Source organism: Neolamprologus brichardi, chromosome 23 (genome assembly GCF_056152115.1).
Source record: "Neolamprologus brichardi isolate AB-2024 chromosome 23, ASM5615211v1, whole genome shotgun sequence".
Taxonomy (NCBI): Eukaryota; Metazoa; Chordata; class Actinopteri; order Cichliformes; family Cichlidae; genus Neolamprologus; species Neolamprologus brichardi.
In genome coordinates, this window is record NC_142125.1 from 39180214 (window position 1) to 39206917 (window position 26704).

At 40.3% G+C, this 26704-nt stretch overlaps 1 protein-coding gene across 2 annotated transcripts in view; it reads left to right on the top strand.

Annotated features, from left to right (window-relative positions):
• Positions 1-26704, top strand: part of fam184aa (family with sequence similarity 184 member Aa) — an 80541-nt gene that overhangs the window by 32921 nt on the left and 20916 nt on the right. For both annotated transcript variants that reach the window (XM_087836697.1, XM_087836696.1), the window contains exons 11-14: positions 10191-10313; positions 10417-10578; positions 17892-18013; positions 18311-18461. In XM_087836697.1, the coding sequence (XP_087692823.1) occupies positions 10191-10313; positions 10417-10578; positions 17892-18013; positions 18311-18461 (558 nt within the window). The remainder of the gene's footprint in view (positions 1-10190; positions 10314-10416; positions 10579-17891; positions 18014-18310; positions 18462-26704) is intronic.

Consider the following 26704-nt stretch of genomic DNA (forward strand, 5'->3'; position numbering starts at 1 on the left):
TAAATACAAAATCCACTAAGAAGACAAAAACAGCAGTAAAATTAATAATAAAATAATACATTTAATAAAATTTAATTAAAAAATTAAAAGATTTAAAAGTTTAAAATTTAAAAGAGTATTAACTGGTCAGGAAAGCCAAGTCAAATAGATATGCTTTCAATCTTGATTTAAAGGATTGGATAGAGTCCAAGGCTCGAATAGAAACAGGGAGGCTGTTCCAAAGGTTGGGTGCAGCTGAAGGCACGGTCGCCTCTGGTCTTCAGTCTAAACTTAGGTTGGGCCAGGAGTAACTGACCTGATGATCTTAATCCATGACAAGTGTGTACAGATTGAGGAGGTCAGTGAGGTAGCTGGGCGCAATTTTATTCAGATTTTAAAAGTGAGTAGCAAGACTTTAAACTCAATGCGATATTTGATTGGTAACCAGTGTCGATCAACAAGAGCCGGAGTAATAGGGTCAAATTTTCTAGTTCCAGTAAGAAGGCGAGCCGCAGCATTGTGAACGAGTTGCAGCCTTCGAAGAGAGAAGGCTTGGACACCACAGTAGAGATAATTACAATAATCTAACCTGGAGGTCACAATGCGTGGATAAGTTTTTCCAGGTCCCTGTGTGGTACATAATGCTTAGCTTTAGAAATCTGGCGCACTTGAAAAAAAACAGATTTAACTACAGATGACACTTGCTTATCGAGCTTAAAGGAGCTATCCAAATAGACACCCAGGTTACGTATAGAATCAGAGAGAGTTAACAAGGGGCCCCAGCAGGGAAACCTGGAATATGGCTGTCGAACACCATAACTTCAGTTTTTTTCTCATTTAAAATGAGAAGTTTTTTTCTCATTTAAAATGAGAGAATTATCTGACAGCCAATCTTTAACCTCGTTTAGGCAATCGAACAGGGAGTTCAATGATGCTGACAAATCATCAGTCAGTTGACAATAGATTTGAATGTCATCAGCGTAAAAGTGATAAGAAATATTATATTTTTCAAATATGAAGCCCAAGGGTAGCATATACAAAGAGAATAATAAAGGGCCCAATACAGACCCCTGGGGCACACCACAGCAGAGAGGGGCAACAGAGAAAGAGTATCCTCCCATCACAACAGAGAAGGATCTATCTGTGAGGTAAGAATTAAACCAGTTAAGGGCAGAACCCCTGATGCCTACAACATGCTCTAGCCTCCTCAAGAGAATATTATGATCAACCATGTCAAAGGCTGAAGACAGATCCAATAAAACTAAAACGGCAGCAAAGAGTCAGCAAATACAAGAAGATCATTATAGACTCTTAGCAGGGCCGTTTCAGTGCTATGGTGCGGCTTAAAGCCAGACTGGTATTTGTCAGTGATATTATTTGCAACTAAGTAGGCATGTATTTGGAGAAAGAAAGAATTTTTGATAAAAACGGAAGTTTCGAGATTGGCCTATAATTGGCAGCGTCTTTCTGATCGAAATTACTTTTTTTAAGAACGGGGTGCACTACCGCATGTTTAAAAGCAGTCGGGACACAGCCCACTAACAATGATAAATTCATTAAAAATAAGATGCAAGGACCAATTTCCTCAAAACCTTCCTCGATAATTCGGGATGGAAGGATATCGTGCACAGAATTTGAGTTTCTCAGTTGTTCAATTATTCCCTTAAGAGTGGGGAGTGATAATATCTCAAAGTGAGAAAAGGTGGACATGCATCCTAAAACCGGAACAGGATTCAGCACAAGAGAGTGAGAAACCTTCAGTAATAAAACTTTTCCACTAAAATGATTAAGAAATTGCTCACAGAGAGCCTGAGAGGCCGAGCTCGAAGAGTCCGGACAGGGATTTATCACTGAATTAAAAATTTTGAATAACATTCGGGGGTTGTGGCGTTTAGTCTCAATAATATCTGATAGGAAAACTGCTTTAGCTGCCTTTACAGAGTTCTGGTAGAGAAAGCGGCTCCTACAAAGAATGTCATAGGATATCTGAAGCCTGTCTTTTTTCCACCTCCTTTCAGATTGACGGCAGACACGACGTAAAGCTCGTATAGTGTCATTTAGCCATGGTTGATGAGAAGTTCTGGGACGTTTCATCTTTATAGGGCCACAGTATCTAAGATGGAACAACAGGTGGATAACATAGCTTTGGCAAAATCATCAACCAAGGGAGGTTTGTAACAGTTAGTATCAATGAAGTCTGGATCAAAAAAGGCAAAGTTTAGAAAGGTTGTAATGAAGTTAGCCACAGTCTCAGAGTTAATGATACGTACAGGGCGATGACAGCCTTTAGAATTTAAATCAATTGCACATAGCTCAACATCAAACATGACCAAAAAATGGTCAGAAATACCAGCATTATCAATGTCCATAGTACAAATATCCAAAGCATATGAGAGGACCAAATCCAAGGTATGGCCTTTAAGATAAGTTGGTTCCCTGACCCACTGTGTAAGGTTAAAAGAGTCATTTAGGGCAAGAAAATCCTTGGCTAGGGGGTCATCAGCACAACAAATATGTATGTTAAAATCTCCAGTGATAAGGGCTTGGTCATAACTTAATAAAAATTAACCTAAGAAGACCTATTATATTTAGGTGGTCGATAAATCACAGCACATAGAATCGTTGGGGGTCCAGCAAGCTCCAATAGTTGAACCTCAAAACTAGAATAGGCAGGAGAGGGCAGTTGCCGAACTTTACGTTTGTTTTTAAAAACGGAGGCCACGCCTCCACCTCTTCCCGAGGGTCTCGGTGAACTGAAGAACACACGGTCCGGGGGAAGTAGCTCTGAAAAGGAAGAGAACTCACCAGGATGAATCCAAGTTTCAGTCAGTAACAGAGCATCAAGCCGAGAGGTGAGGAAGAGGTCATTTAAGATGAAGGTTTTATTCACCAGCGATCTTGCGTTTAATAAACCCATCCGAGAGATCGTCATCTTATCTCTGCTGGAAGCACGTCTTAGTTGGCTTAAATGCCTGTGCCGTACACCATCACTGGGGGACCCAATCCAAACACGAACAGGAGAAACCGGACAGGCTTGTTTACCGACCGGACAGATCCAACGATGGCTGAGCAGCCTGAAGGACAATGGATCCCGAGCGGATGGAAGTCGTATAATCCCCGCGGTGGTGAGGGAATTAGCTGCAGCTGATGTTTTAAGGTAAGCCTTTAAGCGAACCCGAAACCCACTCCGTCTGCCCCGCTTCCTGTAACACTTCTTAGGTGGGGGGCAGAGAGAGGAACCGTATGAACCAGTGGAAGAGATGATACGTGGAAAGGAAGCATCTCCAAATTCCAGCCTTGATCCAACCCAGCATAGGGGGGAAAACGAAGATTTAACAGAGTATCCCGGTCATAGGTGATTAATGCATTACCATCTGGGGGGCATAGTGCCAGAAAGATAGCAAATAATAAACAAATATCAAGGACAAGAGCAACAGAGACGAGGACGGCCTGCCGTACACACTGGCGCCATCTTACTCGCTGTAGGTATGAACTTATTTTCAACTACAGGGAATAGCTGTCTGATCAATGGGCACAGACACTCGTATTCCCCATGTTCAGTAATAATAATATATACTTTATTGATCCCTGTGGGGAAATGCCTCTCTGCATTTAACCCGTTCACTCAGTGGGCAGCCATTGGGCGCCCGGGGAGCAGTGTGTAGGGATGGTGCCTTGCTCAGAGGTACCTCAGGAGAGCCAGTCAGTGGATTCGAGCTCTCGACCTTCCGATCATGGGGCCACTACTCCACCTACGGAGCTATCCCTGCCCCATCAAGGTACTTATCAGAATTTCCACCTTTTAGTTACAGCCAAATTAACATCTTTTCAATTCTTTGTGTTTAGCAGTAAGTGGGCTTCTGTTTTTCTCTATGTTTTTTCTTTTTTTGTGAGCTCACATCTACAATTGCTGATCTCCTGTTCTGTGCTAAAGGACAACTGTGGGCAAAGTCCTGTCCAAACCTTGTCTGGGGTTAATCTTAAGTTTCTAGTATGTTAGCTTGTTGACGCTGAACCTTGGAGAGTGCTGGCAGCGCCGTGGACCAGGTTGCTGCGGCACAGTGTGAAAATTGTATAAATCCACCCACACCTTTAGTCACAGACCTGCTCGTCACATGAGCACAAAATCTAGGATTTCTTGTCAGTTTTTATTAATTGATTTTGATCTCCTGATGATGTACTCGTTCAGCTTCTTTCCAACTAATCATTTGATAAAATTCAGGATCAGAAAAGAGAGAAAATGCAGAAGGTCAGTGTTTTTAAAATCACAATAATCGAATTACTTCATAGTGATTTTACTTATTTAAATTTCCTTTAGGACTAAAAGAAATAATATAGAAAAGTCAAATCAATTAAGAAACCAATTTCAAAGGATATTATCCTATAGATTAAGGATAATAGGATTAAGACCCATAAAAATTTAAAGGTTCAACTTTTAAAATGATTTATTTCTGTCTGTGTAAAATTATATAAGCCTATAAGAATTAAAAATTTGACCTATATTAAAAATATTATTATAAATTGGTTCTGACACACTATTGCAGATTTCTGCTATCTGGTTATTCTTACACACACACATATAAGAAATATAAATATAAACATATAATATCAGCATCTTATTTAATATCTAACAAATGTCTTTGTTTTAAGCCTCACGTGAGTCATAAGGCGACATTAATTAATTAATTAATTAATAATTAATTAATGATGTCACATTAATGATCTGCTTTGACAAAATCTTTTCTATTACACTAACTAGCAGATGCCTACGCTACGCTTTAGTCTATTGTTATGTGGTTGCTAGGCAACATGACAACGTCTCATAAAATATCACAGATAATCAAAGTTTTGCAGATATAAAGTAGACGTTATTGTGATAACGCTGTAAGGTGTTCGAGGTGGAAAAATGTTCAAAGCAAGTCATTTTAGCCCGCTGCCCCTAGCAAGGTGGTTGCTAGGCAACATGATGATATCAAAATGTGTGACAAAGATATATAGATGTACCCCTGTACGAAGTGTAGGAGGAGTCTGTGGACAGACAGACAGAGAGAGGTGTGGCTCAACTGTGGTGAAAATCTGACTTTTCACTCGTTTTGTGTCTTTTAAAATATTGTTAAAAAATCCGAATTGAGAAATAACGAATGAATATTGATTCTTTTTATATGTAAGAAAAACACATGAGTATCAAATTGACTAAAGTTCCTGATTATCCTGAATGTCCAGTAACCTCTAACCTTTCCATCAAACTGTGTCAGGAAGGATAAACTTATATTGAGCAGTATAGTATGACCAAGACATGTCTTACAGCTGCAGCTGGTCCATGGGTGCTGCACGCTGCCTGCCCACTACTCCCAATGCTTAAGATGGGTTAAATGCAGAGAATAAATCACTCTATGGGGCTCGGTAAAGGCTGCACTCCTCTCTTATCTTATTATCCTATAGGCCAGTATGACTGTTTTGCTCTGAAAAGGCAAAAAGTGAGCAGAATAGTAGGTCTTATTGTTCTCTCTTGTTTATATCTGTTACAGCACATTTCACCCCCTTTATTCACGCTCACGTGGCTCCAGCTGCATTTAGAGCTGAAGTTCAGCAAAGGACAGCGTACATACTGGAGTTTACTTCCATCCAATTAAAATGAATTAGCTAAGAGGCATGAAGGCAGTGTAATATATGACTGGCTCAGAGTAACTCAAAACACTTTGTCTCAAAAGTCATTCCTTTAATATTAAAGCCTGCCGTCCAAAATGAAGACGTATCTTCTTGGTCTGAAATGATTAGACGCTGCATTTTAAATCACTTTGCGCTCGGTGTTTTCTCTCTTCCGTCTCGTCCCATATTTCTCCTCTTTCATAATGTTGCTCTCTCTCTTTTTTCCTTTCTTTTTCGCCCCTCGTGAGCTCACACTTCAGATGCTGTTTGAAGCTGACTGCTAATTGGTTGATTTTCATTGACATTAAATCCTGCCTCTAAGCCAAGTGAGAGTCGTGCATGAGCGTGTGGGCGTGTGTTTATAGATTCTCTGAAAGACAGAGCGACGGAGAGAATGGATGGAGGGGTTGATGAAAAAGGGAAATATTATGTAAGTCGAAGCTGCGTTTAGATTAATGTCTGCTTTTGTTTGGGGTGAAACGAAAAAGAGGGATGCAGGACGACAGACGGTGAGACAAAGATGCAGACAGAAAAGAAAGAGACAGAAGTGGTAATTTGGAAGAAGAAGAAGAAAAAGGCGATTTCTTCTAAAACGTCTTCATCTTCGTACTTGTTAGTTTTACGACTGTCAGCAGATATTAACGAGTTCTTCAACCGAAGCAATAAAGCGACTAACTCTACAAATTGCTTGTGCTGTATTAATTCATAATTCACCACGGTCTACTTAAGGCCAGATGAGACAGCAGTAGAATAAAGACTTTTCATTGGTGTTTCTAATGTCCCTGCACAGCTGCACACGATTCATTCCTCTGATGGGTTTGTTTGCAGGTGAACGCAGCTTCAGTTTAAAGAGGACAGTTAAAAATGAAAGTGTCCATAATGAAGTGATTGGCTTTTGGCATCGATGCAGCTTTCTACTCAGTGTCAGCAGCGTGTTGTCTTTTAAATATGGCAGCAGCTGAAGCTTACGAAAGCGGCCAACTGTCACTTTCAGCATTGTTTACTGTGCTGATTGTTTTCTAGATCGGGGATGTCAAAGTCATTCATCGAGGTCCACACAGAGCCTGTTTTGAGCTTAAGTGGGTCAGACAGGTGGAAATCCCCTCTCTGTCACTTTGAAGATGTTTAACTACACATTTAATCCCTGAGATATCTCATTATAAGAAGGAGAAGTGCAGTTTCAACAGCTTGTCTCAGTTTTTCTAATAAAGAAATGCTGCTGTAGTTAGAGAATTCTGTCTATCAGTAAAGACAGATATTGTAAGAAATAGGGCTGGGCCATATCATACCGTTCACGGTAATACCGGTATAATGTTGGGCAACGACAAGAAAATGAAATATTGAGATAGAATATGGGTAAAACGCGCATGCGCAGTGCCTTTGTTTTCTTATGCACATGGCGAAAAAGGCATGGCGGCAATAGAGAATGAGAAGGGCGAAAGTGGATAGTTGAATGAAACGGATAAACCAGAACTGGTTTGTAAAAATGCTGCAACTTCAGTGGTGGAACTGGTTTAGCTTTCGTCCGTCAGATACACAACAAAGCACTATTTTTGGTAGCGCATGCTAGCGGGCCGTCGTTATTACCGTGTTGTTTGGAAAATACGGCACACTTAAAATCAATCCTTTGATTTTTCTGAAAAGCGACAGTGCCCCTTATAATCCCGTGTGCCTTATATATGAATTCTGGTTGTGTTTACTGACCTCGAAACGATTTTATGTACACGGCGCTCGAAAATCTGTCAAATGTTTTAGTACGACTTTGCTAAGCTACGAAGCCGCACCGCTTGATGAATTGTCGAAGCATTACGGCTATCGTAGGCGGAGCCTCGCGGAGGCGTACTGTGCTTCAACATAATATTACCGTATTGTGTGTGTATAACCTCTTTTTAAGTTTTGTGGATATTACACATGGTTATGCTGAGGATATGTTGGCCAATTTCCACTGGAAATGCCTTTTGGTTAAACTGTCAGCAAAGAATTTGCATTTGCACTGTTACATTTTTTATAACTTTAATGCACATAAACAGCTGCTTGTTTAAGTGAAAATACATTGATTTTGTTTTGCACTAATAAAGTTGTGGAGTTGTAAAGTATTTTGTCTGGTGTCAATTATATCGTCAGTTATATTGTTACCGCTAATTTTCAAATCTATATCGTGATAAATATTTTTGGTCATATCGCCCTGCTCTAGTAAGAAATGTATAAAATTATAAATGATTTCTGGCAGCACATCACCTCCACAGTTTTGGAATTATAAAGCAGAAAGTTTTTATTTATTCATTTATTTATTTATTTGACTCTACATTGTAAAAAAATAAAAAAACAAATTTTTATATCCGATATTTAAAAAAACAGGAACTTTCGTCGTATGATGGCTCTAGCAGTGGTCTTTATCAGCAGGAAAAGCTGTAAAATTTATGAAAATGTAATTAAAAGTCCAGTATTTTTGCCCTCCTTTACAAAGGGACCATTTCCAAAGATGGACATAGGCCGGACTGGAGTCTTTTCACGGCCACCGTATTTTGACACCATTGTTCTAGATGAATTGTTTGGTTTTAAACAATCGTAAAAAATGTCCTTAATCAAATTTCATGTTCTCTTTTCTATTTGTGTAACTTGAATATGTTTAACTGAGGCATGGATCGCTGTAGTCAAAGACGATTTCATTTTCACTTCCACAAACACTATACGCGTGCGTTCGGGTGAGGAAGACCCCTCACAGACCAGAGCAGTAACACGAGATTTGACATGGATTGAGTGAAGCACTCTGTGGAAGGTGGTACTGGATTGCAAAGCCGCTTGTGGATGTGCAGCAACTCTAGGCAGGCTAAAGAAGCTTAAATATTGCAATCCTATATGAGATCATCAGTAGGTCGAGCCATCAGCTGGCATAACTGTTGCCCATTTAGTTTGTTTAAAACCCCTGTACATTATCAAAACAGAGAGCATGAAGATATTACAAGTTCCAGCAACAGTACAGTGGCCACAGTGAGGTCCATCCACCAGTTTTCCATCTTAACCATGTAAGAAATCCAGGGAGTTGGAGACGATCCCGCTCTCAACAACATGTGAATCAATATCAGATAACTAGCTAACATAAGCTAATCAGCCCTCACTATTCATTTAAAAGTGAAGGGTTTCTTGTCCTTGACCTGCCGATTGATAGAATTATTGCCCCATCCAGGTAAAAAATACTCTTAACCAGCTCTACTTTTATACACTTTCATCCTGCCGGGGGTGTCAGCGATGTATCACTTATCACTCTGCAGGTGATGTGTGACACATCTCTGGCAGAGAGTTGAATGATTGAAATGCTGCGTCTCGCGCTATAAATCATTTCTAAGTTCTCAAAGCTTTCAGTTTGTTCACATGTCTTTGTTTCACTTCTTTTGAGACGCGATCTAAATATTTATTGGCTGACCTGCACTTGCATGGTGGTGTGACCGGCATGTTGTAATGCTGCAGGTTTTATTTGTTTGCTTGGCTTTTTTTCCCTTCCAAGAGTTTGTGCTTCTCACCTAATTGACATCTGTGAGTCGGGGCTACAAGAGTACAAGCTCTGATTTAATTTTAATCTTGTGGCTCTAAAGCTGCATGGGAAAGGTGGCTCTCCTGTGAGTGGGTTAAAGAAAGAGGATGTGGATTACTGGGTGGCTCCCATGTGGGAAAGATTAAAAAGGAGGTTGCTTTGTATTTTGCTCACGTCATTGAAGAGATTCTCATGGATACAACTTGCCTCAACCCAACGGGGAAGTCAAGATGATAAATAATAGCTGCAAATTAGACACTAATGACTGAACCCTTATTGATCACTGCTAAGACAATTGCACAGCTGAATAAGTAGATGCACGTGCCCTCTTTTTGTATTCGCCTGTAACGAACATCAGATGATCACAAGATCCAGAAAATATTCTAAATTCACCTTTACAGTAAAATAATAGCATCTGCAAAGAATGAACAACCAGAAACCTGTTTCTCTGCACTCTTACTGAGTACAAACAGAGCTCAGTATTGTTTAGGTGTATCATAAAGCATAGACAGTAAGGATCTCAGGAATTTACTGAAAAGAGAGACTTAAGAAGTAGATCAAAAGGAGATTTTCACAAGAGAAATCCAGAGTGGCCCAGAAAGGATTTGACGCTCTGGTTTGAAGGATTATAGAAACTGGATGTTTTGAAGAGATGGCCTTTTAAGTGTAAATGACAGTTCACGTGTCTTTTCCTCATTCAGTAGCCCTGCGTCACGCTCAAACGCTGCCATGACTCCACATTGTGGCAGAAATTGGATTTTCAATAGAGTTGCTTTTAAATCGCCTCATTTTTTTAGAGACTTTAAGTTTATATCAGAGGAAAACGGGCAAAAGGCATTTTCATATTGAAAACATGCATTGAGAGTTTGTCTCACAAAGACATTTTAGACATGGAAGAATGTAGAATAAATCTCTAGTTTCATGGTCCAGCACTAATCAACTTGTCCTATTATCCTTCCCGTTCTTCTCATCCGTCTTTTCATCCAATCTCGTTCCTTTTCTTCCTCTCTCTCTTTCTTCCCGTCTCCAGAAAATGAGCCAGGAGTTTGAGATTAAACGGCTGTCATTAGAGGAGCAGAGAGATCGCCTCCAGCAGCAACTCGACAACTTGAAAGAGGAGCTTTCGGCCAAACTCAACATGGCCAATCAGGAAGTATGAGTCAGCTCTTACTGGAGCGCTAACGCGTGACCAGCATGACCTGATTGTCTCCATGTATACCGACACGTCTCAATCAACTGAGTGGTTGTCTCCTCAGGTGTCCCACCTTCAGGAGCAGGTGAGAGAGGGGGGGCAGAACCTGAGTTCAGCTCAGATGCAGATTACCTGTCTGAAGGAAACTCAGGAGAAGCTCAAGATAGAGCTAGACGCGACTCGAGCCCGCGTCCGAGAGACGAGCAACCTGCTGACTGACCTACAGGTGAGGAGAAAACAAAGACAGTACTGAGGTTTGGAGAACCTGAAATGAGGGTCCTCCTGCTTTAACAATAAAATAAAGTCTTACTGAGGATAATCACGTCAATATCAATATCACATTTGTTTCTATAGCACATTTAAAAGCATCAAAGTTGACCCAAGCCGGTGTAAATTTGCTAAAACTGGAGTGATGTGTTCATACATTCACACCTGTTAGAAGACGCGCAGCAGCACTTTAGATTAACTGATGGAGACATGAGTGCTGAAGGAGGAAGATAAGGCTGAGCTTTGGCAATTTCACATAACTGATAAAAAAGTGTTTTTCACAACTGTGGACACTTGCTTCTCTAATTTAAGAGCTTTCTAAAAACACTCTGAGATTTCTTACAGTGTGGGAATGATGACGAGCAAGAGGACCAAAGGTATCAGTTAACTTATCCAAAAGGGGCGTGTCTTCCAAAAACAATAACTTCAGTCTTATTGTTTAGGGTGAGAAAATGTTGTGTTAACTGGTCTTTAACATCATGTAGACCAGTGATTCCCAAACTTTTTTTGCTGGGCCCCCCTTGTTTTACAAGAAAAATGTTCGCGCTCCCTCTCGCGCGCGCACGCACTAACACATCCTCCAACCACACACACCCATATTTTGCTCCATTGCGGTTTATTTCACACCTCAAACATTTAGTAAACAATTAAGCAAATACAAGTAATCTGCAATAAATTACAGGTAGTAATAAAATAAACTACTAACTCTTTAAGCTGCGTCTGCACCTACACGGGTGTTTTTGAAAACGCAGCTGTTTCGTCCACGTAAACGGCGTTTCGAATCACCGAAAGCGGAGATTAAAACTCCTTTTTTGCGTTTACGTGTGGACGAGGAATACAGAGTTCGTCACACAACGTCAAAGGTATGTGCCTTTTTTCACGCCACGCTGTGCGCCACGTTATTGTTTACATGAGATGAATTGCAGAATGGCAGATAGAGACAAAATACTGTTAATCTGACTGTCTGCAGGTTTTACACGCAGTTACTGTCCCTCCATTTACAAAGGCAGAGGCGTCACGGTGTAATTATTTTACATGTAGTTGGTTTTTTTTCCTGTGTAATAATATTCAACATTGCTATCAATACATTTGTCAAAAAATGCCTCTCTGTGCAAAATCGGTTCAAAAACATAAACAGCTCTAGGATACTGTTTGTCTGTGATTTGAACCGGGGGAACAAATCGTGTCAGGATCAGCCTGATGTTATTTGTATCCAACTGTAACTTTACTGTATATCTCCAAAATGTCAGGAGTAGTTAGTCATTACAACAAGTGTTTGTGAACTACAAATAAAGAATGTGGGATCCTGTTTGTTCGTGATTTAAACAGCCCAGCGTTGCTCCCGATGCAGGGAAAACCAATTCTGCAGGGAGACCTACCTCGGCACTTGTGCAGGTGAAACCAAAGGGCAGATATGCTTCACCATATTTTCTAGTCTTTGGCTTAGAATGAAGTTGGTTTGGAAACATATTCAGCTAATAGCAGCTGGCTAACTCTATAATGAGGACAGACACACAAAGATTAGCTTACCCTCTCCTGCTTTGCGTTTGTGTGGGCACCCCGTGCTAGCAGTGCCCAAGCGTTGTTTTTTTTTTTTTTTCCCTTTTCATGCCGCGCCCCCCCTGCAATGGCTCTACGCCCCCCTAGGGGGCGGGCCCACACTTTGGGAAGGTCTGATGTAGACAGTTAAGCAGAGACTGCAGTGGGACAGAAGCATCCAGTTTCAAGAGGAAGTAAATGTGGATGTCATCAGCATAACAGTGAAAGGAAATGTTGTATTTCCTCCAGTAGTCACAGATCAGTTCTTAATATTTGTTTTAAAATCCTGTAAGATGTAAACATACAGAGTATCAAATTACACAGATTGGTTATCAGTGTCACACTCAAATATTCAGATCTAGACAAATGAACCGAGCGTTAAACTGCAGCTGAGAATATGCAAATTCTATCGTCTTTGTTTTGTTTTGTAGAAAGTGTTGAAAGTATTAAAGGTGCAAATAATGAAGTAAACATTTGTATAAGCATAAAAATAATGTAAAAGTAAGCCACTGATAGCTTTCTAGTCTGTTTTCTTTTTGAATCAGATTTCCTTATAAGGTCATTGCCCCTCAGTGGGCTTCCAGAAGATGGCCAATCAAAAGAGAGTGGGCTTGTAGGGACTGGAGAGGGACTTTTTATGGCTTTATTTTTGATAGGGACAGTGAGGACTGACAGGAAAGTGGCGGAAAGAGAGAGGGGAAGACATGTGACAAAGGACCGCTCTCAGCCGTGGGGCATATGGTCGCCTGCTCATTCCAGCGAGCTAAACCGGCGCTCCCCAAGGATAAACTTAGAGCTGTTAATTTCTGGCTCTTGTTTTGTCTAATGCACCTTGTTACACACACTCAAGTTACTTAAACCTAATGGATTAAATCCCAGCTTTTATTTTACCAACTTTCTGGGACTCAGATTTCACTGAATTGAAGTAACCTTTGCAAAACTCTTGACAGGTCGGGTCAACCAGTCAAGAGTTTTCAGACCCGATACTGAGACTGGCAGATGGTAATTTGCTTCCTGACATAATAAGTCAGTGTGCCAGCCTGTCACATAGTCTGACAATAACAACTCAGTCAGTCAAATAAATGTGGTGATTAAAAAAAAAGCCTTCACTGATGACCGAATAGAGAGGGAGACAGAGAGGGGGGGAAACACAGGCAAGGATCGGAGGATACAAAGATGGGAGAGGGGAAGAACATTTTGAAAGCAGGAGAGCAGGAAATGAGAGTTAACTGAGAAACAAGCGCGGTGCTGAAGGCCAGCTGTGAGATAATGATGATGAGGCCATTATGAGCAGAGTGGGCCTATGTTTGAAAAGAGCCCTGCTGGTGTGGGACGCAGGAAGAGCGTTTGTGATAGAGAGTGTGGCTTACTGTGGCAGGCGAGAAGGAGGAGGGAGCGACTGGATCCTTTCATTAAAATTATAGCTATTAATACTGTTATTAATAATAGGGATGATGTTTGTATTTAAAGGAACTTATTCATGATAATAAGTCATCAAATGAGAATTTGGGAAGGCTGAATCATCATAGGACTGTACAATAAAAAGGTTTAAAGTAGAACAAAAATGCAGAAAGGGACAGAAAACGTGTGGAAATGTCTTAGCTTCAGTAAGATGAATTAAAACAACTGTTAATAAAGGCAGAAAGAAGAGTTAATAAGAGGCACAGTGCAGAGAGGCTATAAGAAGAGCGATAATTAAATGAAACTGCAGAATGGTGCTCTTTGAGTTCCCACCAGGCTTCTTATTTAAAGTGCTATTTAAAGAGCGGGACTGGGGCAGTAAAACAGCCAAGCTTGACACAGGATTGTATCCTGTGTTCACACTGAGCTCATTAGCATAGACACAAGCTCAACACCAGCAGAGGCCGGCCTCATGGTAAATTTAGACCAGCTATTGTTTAGCACAGGATGAACCTTTAAGTAGATTACTAGGTTAGGAAAAGTACAACGAGAGATGGTTTCATTTATACTCGTGTTTTATTTCTACCTTAAATACAGAAAGTTCACAAAATTAAAAAAAAAGGTTATAAACTATGATGTCATTGTAGAGATTACATCATGTGTTCCTCAGACAAGCAGCCTGTTGTTAAGTCATGAGTACTTGAGCATGTTTCATGCTTTAGATGTGTTGTTAGAAGTTCCACAAAAACAAAATAATTTCATGTTTTTTTTCCAGTATTTCACACAGCGATTGCAAACATGCTGGTTTTATTTTGGATGCTCACATTATTACACTTTGCACAAAGAATCTGAACGTTTGTTGTCGTTTTCAGCAAGTCTCACACATGCCTCCTGATCAGTCTTAGCCCATTCTTCTTTAGTGAATGGTAAATGGCCTGTGTTTGTATATCGCTTTACTTAGTCCCCAAGGACCCCAAAGCGCTTTACACATTCAGTCATCCACCCATTCACACACTGGTGATGGCAGCTACGTTGTAGCCACAGCCACCCTGGGGTGCACTGACAGAGGCGAGGCTGCCGGACACTGGCGCCACCGGGCCCTCTGACCACCACCAGTAGGCAACAGGTGAAGTGTCTTGCCCAAGGACACAACGACCGAGACTGTCGGAGCCGGGGCTCGAACCGACAACCTTCCGATTACAAGACAAACTCCCAACTCTTGAGCCCCTAAGAATCTCTCAAGCTCCTCCAGATTTGGTGGTCTTCTGGAATTGACCCTGGTCTTTAGTTCACCTCACTGATTTTCAGTGGCAGTTAAGTCAGGGGTTTGTGCAGGACAGTCAGTAACATTCACTTTGGTCTTTGTCGTGTTGAAGACAAAGCGACGGCACAGACCCAGCTTTGCTGCCGACTGCTTGAGATTTTCTTTCAGAATCTTCACACATCCTTCGTTTTTCATTGTTCCTTCCACCTTGATGAGATTCCCAGTTCTAGTTTAATCTGATCTGACCAAAGGACATGCTTCCAGTATGAGTAGTCTCCTGGTCATCTTTAGCATACTTCAGTCTGGCTTGAAGGCTATTTTTCTTTCCAGAGTCTTTTTTTATTTGATTTTATGAAGTTTTTATTCTTAACAACATATAAATATATATGTACATTTGTAGTGCAAGATTTATCTTGCGACACTTTGAAGGGCCCCACATGCTGGAGTGAACTGCACCACCCTCACTAACCTCTGATGCACATCCAGTCATTTTGTCTATAAGCAGCTAAAATATGATGGCGATGGTTACGTTAGCTTTAAGTTAGCTTTAATGTAGGTGGGTAAGCCTTTGCTATAGTCTCTGATTTATCAGAAATGCTTAATCAGTGCTTTTTAATTTATTATTTTTAGTCAGCTGAAATAAAATGAAGCTAAAACCACTGAGATGAATTTGATTTGTATTATGTCACATTCGCTGACTGTCTTTCAGATTTTCTGGCTCAGGCAGATATAATTTGTTGTCTGAATGATTCAGAATTATAATTATTCAACTGAAAGTATAATGAAACAAATACAGACTTTTTATGATAAAGTAACAAGTGAAATATGAGTCATGTCTGTGTTTTTTTTCTTTCTTAATTTGCCGTTGAGCCCATCAGCCGCTTTTTGAGAGAAATCCAGCCCACTGTGGCTTACTGAAGCATATATCTTTATTACTATAAATATCTGGTCCCCAGATAACCCGTGCACTGTTCCTAAAAAAGGCTTTTAAATAATGAACAGTAGCTAGTAAGAGTCACAAACGCTCAAATCCAACTGGTCATATGTTTCTTCCTGCATTGCTCCTCCAAAAATCAGATTTTTTTTAATCTTATTTAGATTCCCAGAAATGTAAATTGTCCTCACAGTGGATTTAAGCACTCACGTGCTTCTCCTTGCAGCTAAACAAGAGAGCTTTTAGCTCTTCTAATGAGCTCATCAGCACTTACAGCCTGCAGCCTCTTCAGCAGCTGGAAACAGCTGACCCGGTGAAGTTTGTTTCTGCCTTGAAACCAGCACATTATAAATGCCCTGTAGCCATGGCATTATAAATGCATGTGGAAGTGGGCATTACAGTATGAGTCATCCAGCTTCAGCTATTGAAATAGGGCATCTGGTCAGAGATGCAGACGTGGAGAAAAAAGAAAATGCACTTTTTTACTTTATGCGGCTTTAAACTTGCACTATTAGGGCATCAGCACTTTTTAAACACCAAGCTTATTTTAGATATTACCTGCCTGCATTATTGTAGATTTTACTCTGAAAGTCTTTTTTTACATATTCATTGATTGGGGCCTAAAATTATGTCAAACAAACCAATCTGCCACAAGACAGTCAGTCTGATGTCACACTATGATTGAATGGGGTCAGGTTGACAATTATAATTACAAATTCACATTCAACTGTTACATTTGTGCTCATCAGTCTTCCTGTCCTATAGGAATATAACCAGAATACAGTCCCTTCGAGTTGTGCTTATTGAAAAAGGCTCATTCAGCTCATTTGTGCTCTGAATTAGGAGGCAGCCTTGCCAAGCTTTCCGGTTAGTGTGTCCAGTTTATCAGTTTATCATCAAGTTTTCTCGGCTAACATTATCTCAGGATGGATGCATGAGGAGATGAGCACTCTATGAGCAGTAATCTCAGGCTACGTCCACACGTACCCGGGTATTTTTGAAAACGCAGATTTTTCTATGCGTTTGCACCTTTCGTCCACACGTAAACTGCGTTTTTGGTCACTGAAAACGGAGATTTTTGAAAACTCCGCTTTTGCATTTACGTGTGGACGAGAAAAACGGGGAAAACGCAGCGTCAAAGGTGAGCGCCTTTTTTGACGTCACACTGTGCGCCATGTTATTGTTTCGGTGAAATGAATTTCTACAATACTGTTACTGTTAATTGTCTCTGCAGTGTTTAAATGCTTACATATACACACACAGTTACTGTCCCTCCACACATACTACTCGGTTCTGCTTCTATGCCCCAGCTTTGTTTACTTTTTCCCACCGAGGCTTCTAGACTTCTGATTGGCCAACATTTCTGCACGGTTAGAAATATATCGCCACCTGCTGCTTTGGCATGTTCCTAGCAGCGTTTTCCTTCATTTCTGCCTTTACGTGTGGACGGGATTATTTTTTAAAACGAAAACGGAAAATCTCCGTTTTCAAAAATACCCGTGTACGTGTGAACGTAGCCTCAGAGTTCTTTAATTTATTTAAAAAATATCTATTTGTTGTTTTCCTGTATCGATACAATATTGCAAATTTTTTGTTTTGTTTTGTTTATTTGCCGACCTGCAAAGAACTCAAACACAAGCTGTGAATGGGATGCAGTTATTAGTGGAAGAGGTCACATATTCCACGACTTAAGGTGGCACTTCACGCTGTTAGCAGCAGCAGTTTTTGTTTAGCTGTAAAAAAGAAAATCATCAAACGAGGCCCTGAGATAAAATTACCATAAATTGAAAATCTAAATATCAGATCTGTTTATGTTGAGAATGAGTTAAATTTTATAATCTTGAGATGCTTACATATATTTTATTTGGTAAATGCATTTTTTGGGGGGTGTTTATTTGATTTCCCCAAAATAAAGTCTGAGCTCAGCCTGGTATGGGTTTAATATGTATTATCTGTGGCAGTGATACAATAAAACATGATGTCTCCTCAAATGTGCAACTCATAAACAGCGCAGATGTTCCTTACCAACTCAACTGCTGATTTCAGACTAAGATAGCAAAAGAAAATATCAGGAATCCTGATACTGTGCGAGTGCTGTTGGAGTTCAAATTTGTGCACTGCTTTGTATTTGCAGGAAGAGATTGAAACCCAGAAGCAGCAGCATGAGGCCAGAGTGATGTCCATCAGAACAGAGGAGAAGCAGAAGATGGACAAGATGGCAGATGACTTGGATCGGAAATGGAGAGATGCACTGCGGTAAAAGAGAGAAAAAGCAGAAAGCCCATCTCCCCTGATGTCTCTTCTCATTCATCTCTGTCATCTCACAGCCCTCTTCACAATCGCACTTATTATCCCAACAAGTCGGCGTCTCCCCAAAACACTCATGTATATTGATGAGAACGAATAGGAAATGAACACAGGCGGAAGCAAGTTTATAAACGCGTGCAATATTTACAGATGTCTTTTAGCAGGACAAAATCGAGCAGCGTGAACACACACGCACACTGAATGTACAATGTAATTAATTTAGTCAAACGTTGTGTCTTTCTGTAGGGAAGAAGTGCGTTTGCTAAAGGAGGAGCTGACCGAGGAGTATGAAGCAGACAAACAGGCGGCCATGACTCAGCTCTCCCAGCAAAAAGAGCTGGAGATGATGGCAGCGAGGGAGGGCTGGCAGAGGAAGGTCGAAGACCTGCTGGAGCAGGTAACGCACACATGCTGACACTGACACGTGAGGGTCCGGCCTGTTTTGGTTTTGTAAGGTTACCACCAGTGTTGGTCAAGTTACTTGAAAAAAGTAATCCCGTTACTTTACTGATTACTTATTTTCAAAAGTAATTAATTACTTAGTTATTTAGTTACTTAGTTACTTTTTAAAAACATGATTTACAACCTGAATAGGTGATAAAGCGATAGATCTTTCAGCCCAATTCTACTTTTTCTGCATAATCCATCATACAAAATGTAATCAGATGGAAAAGTCTCTTTTTTTTTTTAACTTGTTTTATTAGTTTTAATCTTTTAACTTTATGCATCAAGCAAAAATGTAATTATCTGCAACATTCTCTGACTGGAAGAAATTTGTTTAACATTTAAACCTATTTTCTGCACATTCCAGCACATAAAATAAAATATTTTTTTGTGTGTTTACACTCAGTCTTTCAAATAGATGCAAGTAAAACACAGCAGAAAATAAATAAAGTCAAAGACTAGCGGTCCTGTTGCTCTATTTTCACCTGTAAAGCAGGAGTGGGGTAGGCGGAGGTTTACCCTGGTGCAGGTGTGCCGCAGCGGTCAGTGGAAGGATACGGCAGTTTCTCTGTGAGTTTCCCATTACGTCGTAGCTACTCGGTGCTTGTTTAGGGTTTTTTCGCTGTAAAAAGAAGTTTTCTTCCCACGCACAGCGGACACTAATGTTTTTGTCACTTTTTATGGAATCAAACTCAAAGTAAGGTCAGTACTTCCACGCTTTAAACGCTGCACGCTCATACTCTCTCCCGCACTCGATATATGATCCATTGTTGATCTGCACACAGCTGTTGCCACGAACGTCGCACTCGCTTACGTCACTGTCATGAGACATTCTCGCAAAAAATCACGGTTTTAGTAACGCAGTAACGCAGCGTTCCTACGGGAAAGTAACGTAGGATCACATTACTAATTACCGTTTTTGCAATAGTAATCCCTTACTTTACTCGTTACTTGAAAAAGTAATCAGATTACAGTAACCTGCCCATCTCTGGTTACCACATACAAGTTTTAAGGGCTTTAACTCCAGAAAGCCTGAACCATAAAATAATTACGAGACATTTGTTTGTTTATTATATCTATTTTATTATTAGAGTGCCCTCCAGGTCGTTGTGAACATTTTATTAAACACTGTTAAAATGCTGCTTAATTGACTGTATTTATTTTATTTCACAGACATTGATTTAACTGTAAGGCTAAGTGTAAATGCATTAAACTATGACATATATGGAACTTTGATATTCTGGATCTTTGTTTTCTCCAACTGGACCTCCTTACTTTTTAATTGAATACCCCTGCTGTTGAACATTTCGGTGATGTCAGCTGTAGACATGTAGACATTCCTCCCCAGACATTGACCAGTTTCATTTTTCTGTCTATCAAACCATACCCACCGACTGTGTCAGGAGGAAGTATTCACCCGCTGATGATGAGACGCTCACATAATTGACAGTAGTGCAAGATTTTAACATTGCAGAGACCCCCCGTCAGCTGAGCTTTCATGTTAGCTAGTCGCGCACTTCTTTTAACTGGCAGACGGCAGAAAGAGATCTGACGTTGCTGGATCTTTTTTTTTCCTTTTTGTGGTGAGAAGGACGTGATTTTCACAGATATTTTAAAAACTGCTTATTTTTTTAATGTATTTTTAGTGTTTTGAGAACCACAAGCTAAGTACCATATACAAGCAAACGTAGACCTTTATATGGCTGATGTCTCAAAAACTGGGAACGTCACACCAAAACAATCCAGATGGATAAATAGCTCTATAGTAAATATGACTTGCTGTTGACATAGCAACTCTTAAACTCTCAAACCGACCCCAGTAACTCGTTTACTATGTCAGCTGATGACAACAAAAACACAATGGCAGCCTGAACCAAGAGAAAAGAAAAGGTCATGTCAGTCTGAGAGACGGAGAGAGGGAAGCTTGGACTGATTTGACCAACTTCTTCTTCCATGTAAACGATTGGCTCTCGTCTTACAGTAGTTACTAACCAACGTTGTTAGTATGTTTGACTTTGCCTTTATAGTCAGACCCACAAACAGTAGCTTTCTGAGTTTTCTGTAAACAACCAAAAGCTACAACATAAGGTCAGGAGCACATGCTGGTGATGCTGCAGTCATCACTGTTTGCAGTATGTGATAAAGCCTTCATATCACATGCAGGTGAACTCTGTTAGTATCGGGGAATGCAGTTGTTCATTTTTTATGCATTTTTTTTCTTTGACAAGCAGTTGAAATTATTTATCATTTACTTCAGATTTCTTGGTTTATTCCAGAGTAAAACTTGATGTAATTCAATGATTTATTTGATAATTGCTTGCGGCTCTTTAGTCCTTATAGTGCGGCTCCGCGTGGTTTGGGAAAATAAATTAGAAGTATTTAGCTGAAGTGTATTTTATTTATGTTAGTTCTTTTTTAACTTGTAGTTCTAAATTGGAAGATTATTGTGATATTGGAATAAAAAAATAAAATTATATTCTATTATTTTTTCATCATTTAAAATAAGCGTAAAACTTGCAGAAGCCGGTGTACCCGCCGAAACGCCGTGCATTTATCGAGACTTTCAGCCCCAGGTAGGCCAATTATGGATCTTCGGATCCACATTATGTCAGCAGCTGTTCTCCACCGTGAACTATGTTAAAAACAAACACCGCTCACGCCTCACAGACGACAGCTTACAGTCCTGTAAAGATGAAAGTGACTTCGTACAGCCCCGATCTGCAGACGTTGTGCGCAGAGGTTCAGGAGCAGAAGTCCCGCTGTAAACATATCACGGCAGACCCGACGATGTTTGCATGAACACGCTTTTCAGCATCTCTTTATTGACCACTTTTCACACACGGTTGCTGTACGCACACAGCCGGCTGTAGCTTTGCAGCTCACAGCCCGACACACACCAACACAACAGCACAGACGTTGGCTGACAGAGGGTTAGAAAAGCCTGGGACATCCAGTGTTAAAAAATAATTGAAAAAAAGCTCTATGCTGCTAAAAGATGAAAAATAGATATTTGCAAAATTCTGTCTAAATATGTATTTTACCTGGTTAATGTGTGTGGCGAGGCGTGGTCTGCAGCGCCGCTGCATGGGAGTCGGACGCACCTGAGCGGCACCTGCAATCACGCCTCGCCACCTTAAAAGTCAGGTCAAGGCTCCAAAAGCCCAAAGACGATATAACAGTCTTTGTTTGCTGGATCATTTTAGTTCAGCTGGGTGTCTTTCCTTTTGTTATATTTCTTTAAGAGTTCAAATGTGTTCATTACATAAATAACATGTAATTTTCTCTGTAGCACTTCATGGATTTAAGCAACACACCTTAGTTGTTCACACAAAGCATAAAGGTAAAAAACAATAATACAGTGTTATCTTCATTTTAGATGTCAAAAAGTATTTGCGGCTCCCAGTGTTTTCTTTTGCGTGGAAACTGGCTCCAAATGGCTCTTTGGTGTTAAAGGTTGCTGACCCCTGACCTAAGGCCTCATTTGATTGACAGCTTCACTGTGAGACAGCCTGAAGCAAAAAAAGAAAATCCAAATAAAGTCTCACAGGCATTCCTCTCTTTCAATAACTGTGCGAATGTGATGAACAGCAACGCTGTAAATAGCTTCTTCACCTGCTTCACAACTCATATAACTCCCACAGCAACAGTAAATTGGTATGAAAACAACAAAGGCTGTAACAGTGTTAATTTTGTCCCGTCATAGCGAGGTAGAAGAAATACATATGCATGCTATGTATTTGCAGCCTTTAAATAGGTTCTTTAAAGAAAGCCTTTGAAATTAATGCTCCTTCAGACGTTCCAGTAGCTACAGTTCGGGAGATTTTATCTTATGAGGATTGAAGTTAGCTGCTAGGGTCAGAATGAAAGTACTGGAACAGAGCGAGCGGTTTGACGCTGGTTTGGGAGCTCAGATGCTCGTCTGCTTAGACTCATGTAGCCGTTCCTGCAAAGCATACTGCCTCTGGGTAATTCAGAGCTGAGTCACAACTGAAACCTCAAAGAGGCTCGTCCTGAGTTTGCCAAGACGCTGGTGGCTCCAGATAAACATTTTCTGACAAGCCGGAGTCACCAGTGCCAGCTTGGCAACTTTTCAGACGCCCCCAACCAAAGCCGTGACAAAAGCAGCTCACGGCAAAACGAGACAAAGTTGAAGAGTGATCTGACTTTAACTCCAACACAAGATACAAGAGATTCTGTTTCACACAAAGTTTTGTTTTTTTCGTTTACCAAAGAAAACTTGTCCTTTGGTTTTGAGACATCAGTTTGTGGTCGGCGGCTCTGCGATGGACCTTTGACCTTTGATATAGCTATTGTGTTGGAGTTTCTTAATTACTCCAGAAATCATTTGTTCTGCTGACTAAAATGTAAATATTTATTTGCTTAATTGAAAAAAATGTGCAAGCTAAGGTGGCAGTTTTCAAAAGAATCACCAAATATTCAAATAAATGATTTCTACCTATTTGTTTCAGCTATAGATATGGTATCATTTTAAGATGAAAGGAAGTCCTCATTGATGTGGCTGTAATAATTAAGATAGAATTTCATAGTGGGCTTTTTAGGGAGCATCATTTCTTATCTGCAGCATCTGCAGAATATAGATGCCAGATTAGGAATCATGTAAATGTGGGTCACAGTATAAAAAGAAGCATTTTAAAGTTATAGTGCTGAGTGGCTAAAAATAAACTTCAAACAATATCACAGATCAGATATCTAAGGAGCTTACACTGTATGTGTACTATATGTGAGTCTCTCACAGGGCTGTGTGTGTGTGTGTGTGTGTGTGTGGTTTAGGAGCAACAGAAAACATGACTAATGTGTGTATATTTAATACTGTAATCCACGGATATTATTAAGTGTATATACACTTACTGGAATCTCTTTAAATGTGCTTTGCTAGTACCTGTTTTGATTTCAGATCTGTGTTCATTCCTCACGGCATAATTTCAACAAAGTGCTGGATAAATTCTTCAGAGATTTTTGTCCATATTCACACGACAGCATCACAGAGTTCCTCATCACAAAGGTGCTCTATTAGATTGGGATCTGGTGATTGTGGAGCCCATTTGGGTTCAGTGAACTGAATGTCCAAAAAAACAGTTTGGAGCTTTGGGCTTTGGGTAAATACGCAGGTAGGCTGTGGCAATTAAATGATGCCTACCTGGTACTGACGAGTCCACAGTCTGTAAAGAAAATATTCTCTACTCCATTGCACCACGAGCGTCATAAATCATTGATACAACGTAGGATGGATCCCTGCTTTCATGTTGTACACACCGGTTTCACACCCTACCATCTAAATGTTGCAGCAGAAGTCAAGATTTATTATAACCTCAGTTTCCTGTTATTAGCTGACAGGAGGCATCCAGTGTGGTCTTCTGCTTTAACATTTGCATGTAGAGATGCTCTTCTGCAGACTCACTTGTTACAAGTGATTATTTACTATAAGTGGTTGCCTCCCTGTCAGTTTAAAGCAGTTTGGCCATTCTCCTCGGACCTCTGGTAGATGGTAGAGGATTTCACCCAGGGAACTTCCCGTCACTGGATAATTTCTCTTTTTCTTTTCGTTCTCTGTAAACCCAAGAGATGGTTGTGTGTAAAAAAAATCCTGGAAGATTGGCAGTTTCTGAAATTCCCCCCCTGCTCTGATGCTCAGTTTGAACTTGAACAGGTCATTTTGACCATGTCTACATGCCGAAATGGGCTGTATGTGATTAGATGTTCAATTCAGTTCAATTCAGTTTTATTTATACAGCTTAAAATCACAACAACAGTTGCCTCAATGCACTTTATATTATAAGGTAGACCCTACAATAATACATACAGTGAAAAACCCAATGATTTGACCACCTATGAGCAAGCACTTTGTCAACAGTGGGAAGGAAAACCTCCCTTTTAACAGGAAGAAACCTCCAGCAGAATCAAGCTCAGGGAGGGGCGGGGCCATCTGATGCCAGTCGTTGCTCTGAGTTTGATATGGCCGGGGGCACCAGTACAGCATTAAAGTGAAGTGCAGATAAGCCTAATTTTCAAAATCCGAGACCATGCTTTCAAAGGCTACATGAAGATCACTTGAAAAAAACATTCCCCTTTTCAACCCAAAATATTTACATTTAATTTGAAAGCCCAGTTAGGAATGTTTTATCTTATCCCCGTAATACTTTCAATCATAGTCTTGCACAAAGATTAACTACTTAATGAGAAAAAACAGCAGACATGCAAGCAGGGCCACTATAAAGACAAAAGCACGAAGGTATTATTACAGTGATCTGCACTGTATTGACCTACTTACAGCTCTGCAGAAACACCAGCCCTACCGGAGGCTCAGAGACTCATCAGTCACAATGCAAGGAGAAACTCGCAGTCCCCTCAGATATTACATCACGTTGCATTTTAAGGACAAATCTCAAACTGTTCACACATAAGCCATGATTACAACTAGCATCTGTCAGAGTGATAACGGAAATATGATGGATGTATATTGGTCGATTATCCATTAATAACGCTAAGAATAATAAATTCTCTGCTTTATTTATCAGAGAAGGTGATATTATATTAGATTGTTACTTTCCTGGTGTGTTTTTAAGGCTGTCAGTGCTTCTCTGTGTCTCTGCACCTCTTCTGTATCATCCTTACAAATTCAAGTTATTGTGCATTCAGACAACACCAATCCCATAATTGCATCAACATTCCACCCTCATGCTGTGTACAATTTCTCTTTCAGTCAAAAAGTAATTCCAGTAGCAGCTACTGCTCTTCGGCATTTCTTTTGATCAGTGTTAATGCTTCATGCGCCGACCCTCCAGCCTGCCAGATGCTCAGTTTGCTCAGAACAGCAGAGCAGTGAGCATGGTGGGACTCTGTTCTTGGTTGCTCTGTGATGGATTTAATGGTGGGACAACTGCCATATTGCTGAATTTATTGTTTTAATAAATTTCAATACAGATCTAAACTAAGTAGATGCAGGGCCTTTCCTGGCTAGGAGAGGGGCTTGAGGGGCAGCTACAACTGTCAGCACAATTAGTCTAAAAGTAAGGGTTTGTTTTTCCAGGAAAACCCCTGTGATTGATTGGGTCGTTTTGTTTATTAACTGGAAATGAAGATGCATACCAAATCCAATCAAAATGTTTCCCATTTTTTCAGATAATTAATTGTGATTTAAAGGTACAGACATTAATTTTAAGCATTTACTTTTCTTCTGTTACATCAGAGTAAACAGACTAATAAAACATGGTTAATGCCTTTGTTCTTTCCATAGCAGTCTGCCACAATCACTTATTGTCTGCAGATTAGACGGCCCATCTCCAGACAGCTGACAACTGTTATGGCTAAACAACAACAGCTAGTTACAAGCTAACGCAGGGGTGGGCAACTCCAGGCCTCGAGGGCCGGTGTCCCTGCAGGTTTTAGATGCGTCCTTGAACCAACACAGCTGATTTAAATGGCTAAATTAGCTCCTCAACATGTCCTGAAGTTCTCCAGAGGCCTGGTAATGAACTAATCATGTGATTCAGGTGTGTTGACCCAAGGTGAGATCTAAAACCTGCAGGACACCAGCCCTCGTGGCCTGGAATTGCCCACCCCTGGGCTAACGTTACATATGTAATGTTTGGCTCAAGTGTCCTAAAAATCACACTTTCCCTCTAATAAAGAGTTTGATTACATTCTCACATCGTATCAGCGTTCAATCATGACGTTCCTGAGTCCTTAAAAGTTGCAACCATTACAAAGACAGTTTCAACAGTTGCTAACAGAGGCTAACAGCTAACAGTGGCAAAAAGGACCTCAGTATTGCTGTTATTATTCACAACTGAGCTTTTTTCACTCCATATTGGACTCCTTTCACAAAGTTTTATAGCTTCTTCCAGAGTAAATAAAGATAGATGCTTCTCACCCGGCTTTGACAGCTGAGGTAAACAGTGGACTGACAGCCTTCCACAGGAGTAAAAACATGCGATTCTATTCTAAAGTTAAAAACAACAAAGTATCCAAAGTCTTTACAAGTTAGTTAATAAACAAGAATGGTAAATAAATATAATAAAATAAGATATAAAAAGAAGCAAATATGATATATTGTGACAACATAAAAAAGCTACAGTGGCTATCCTACAGCAGCCACAGTAACTAGGATTATGCGCTTGAATTGTGAGGGGTACAAAAACAGACCCCAAAATCTGCAATCCACCGACATTTGGCGCT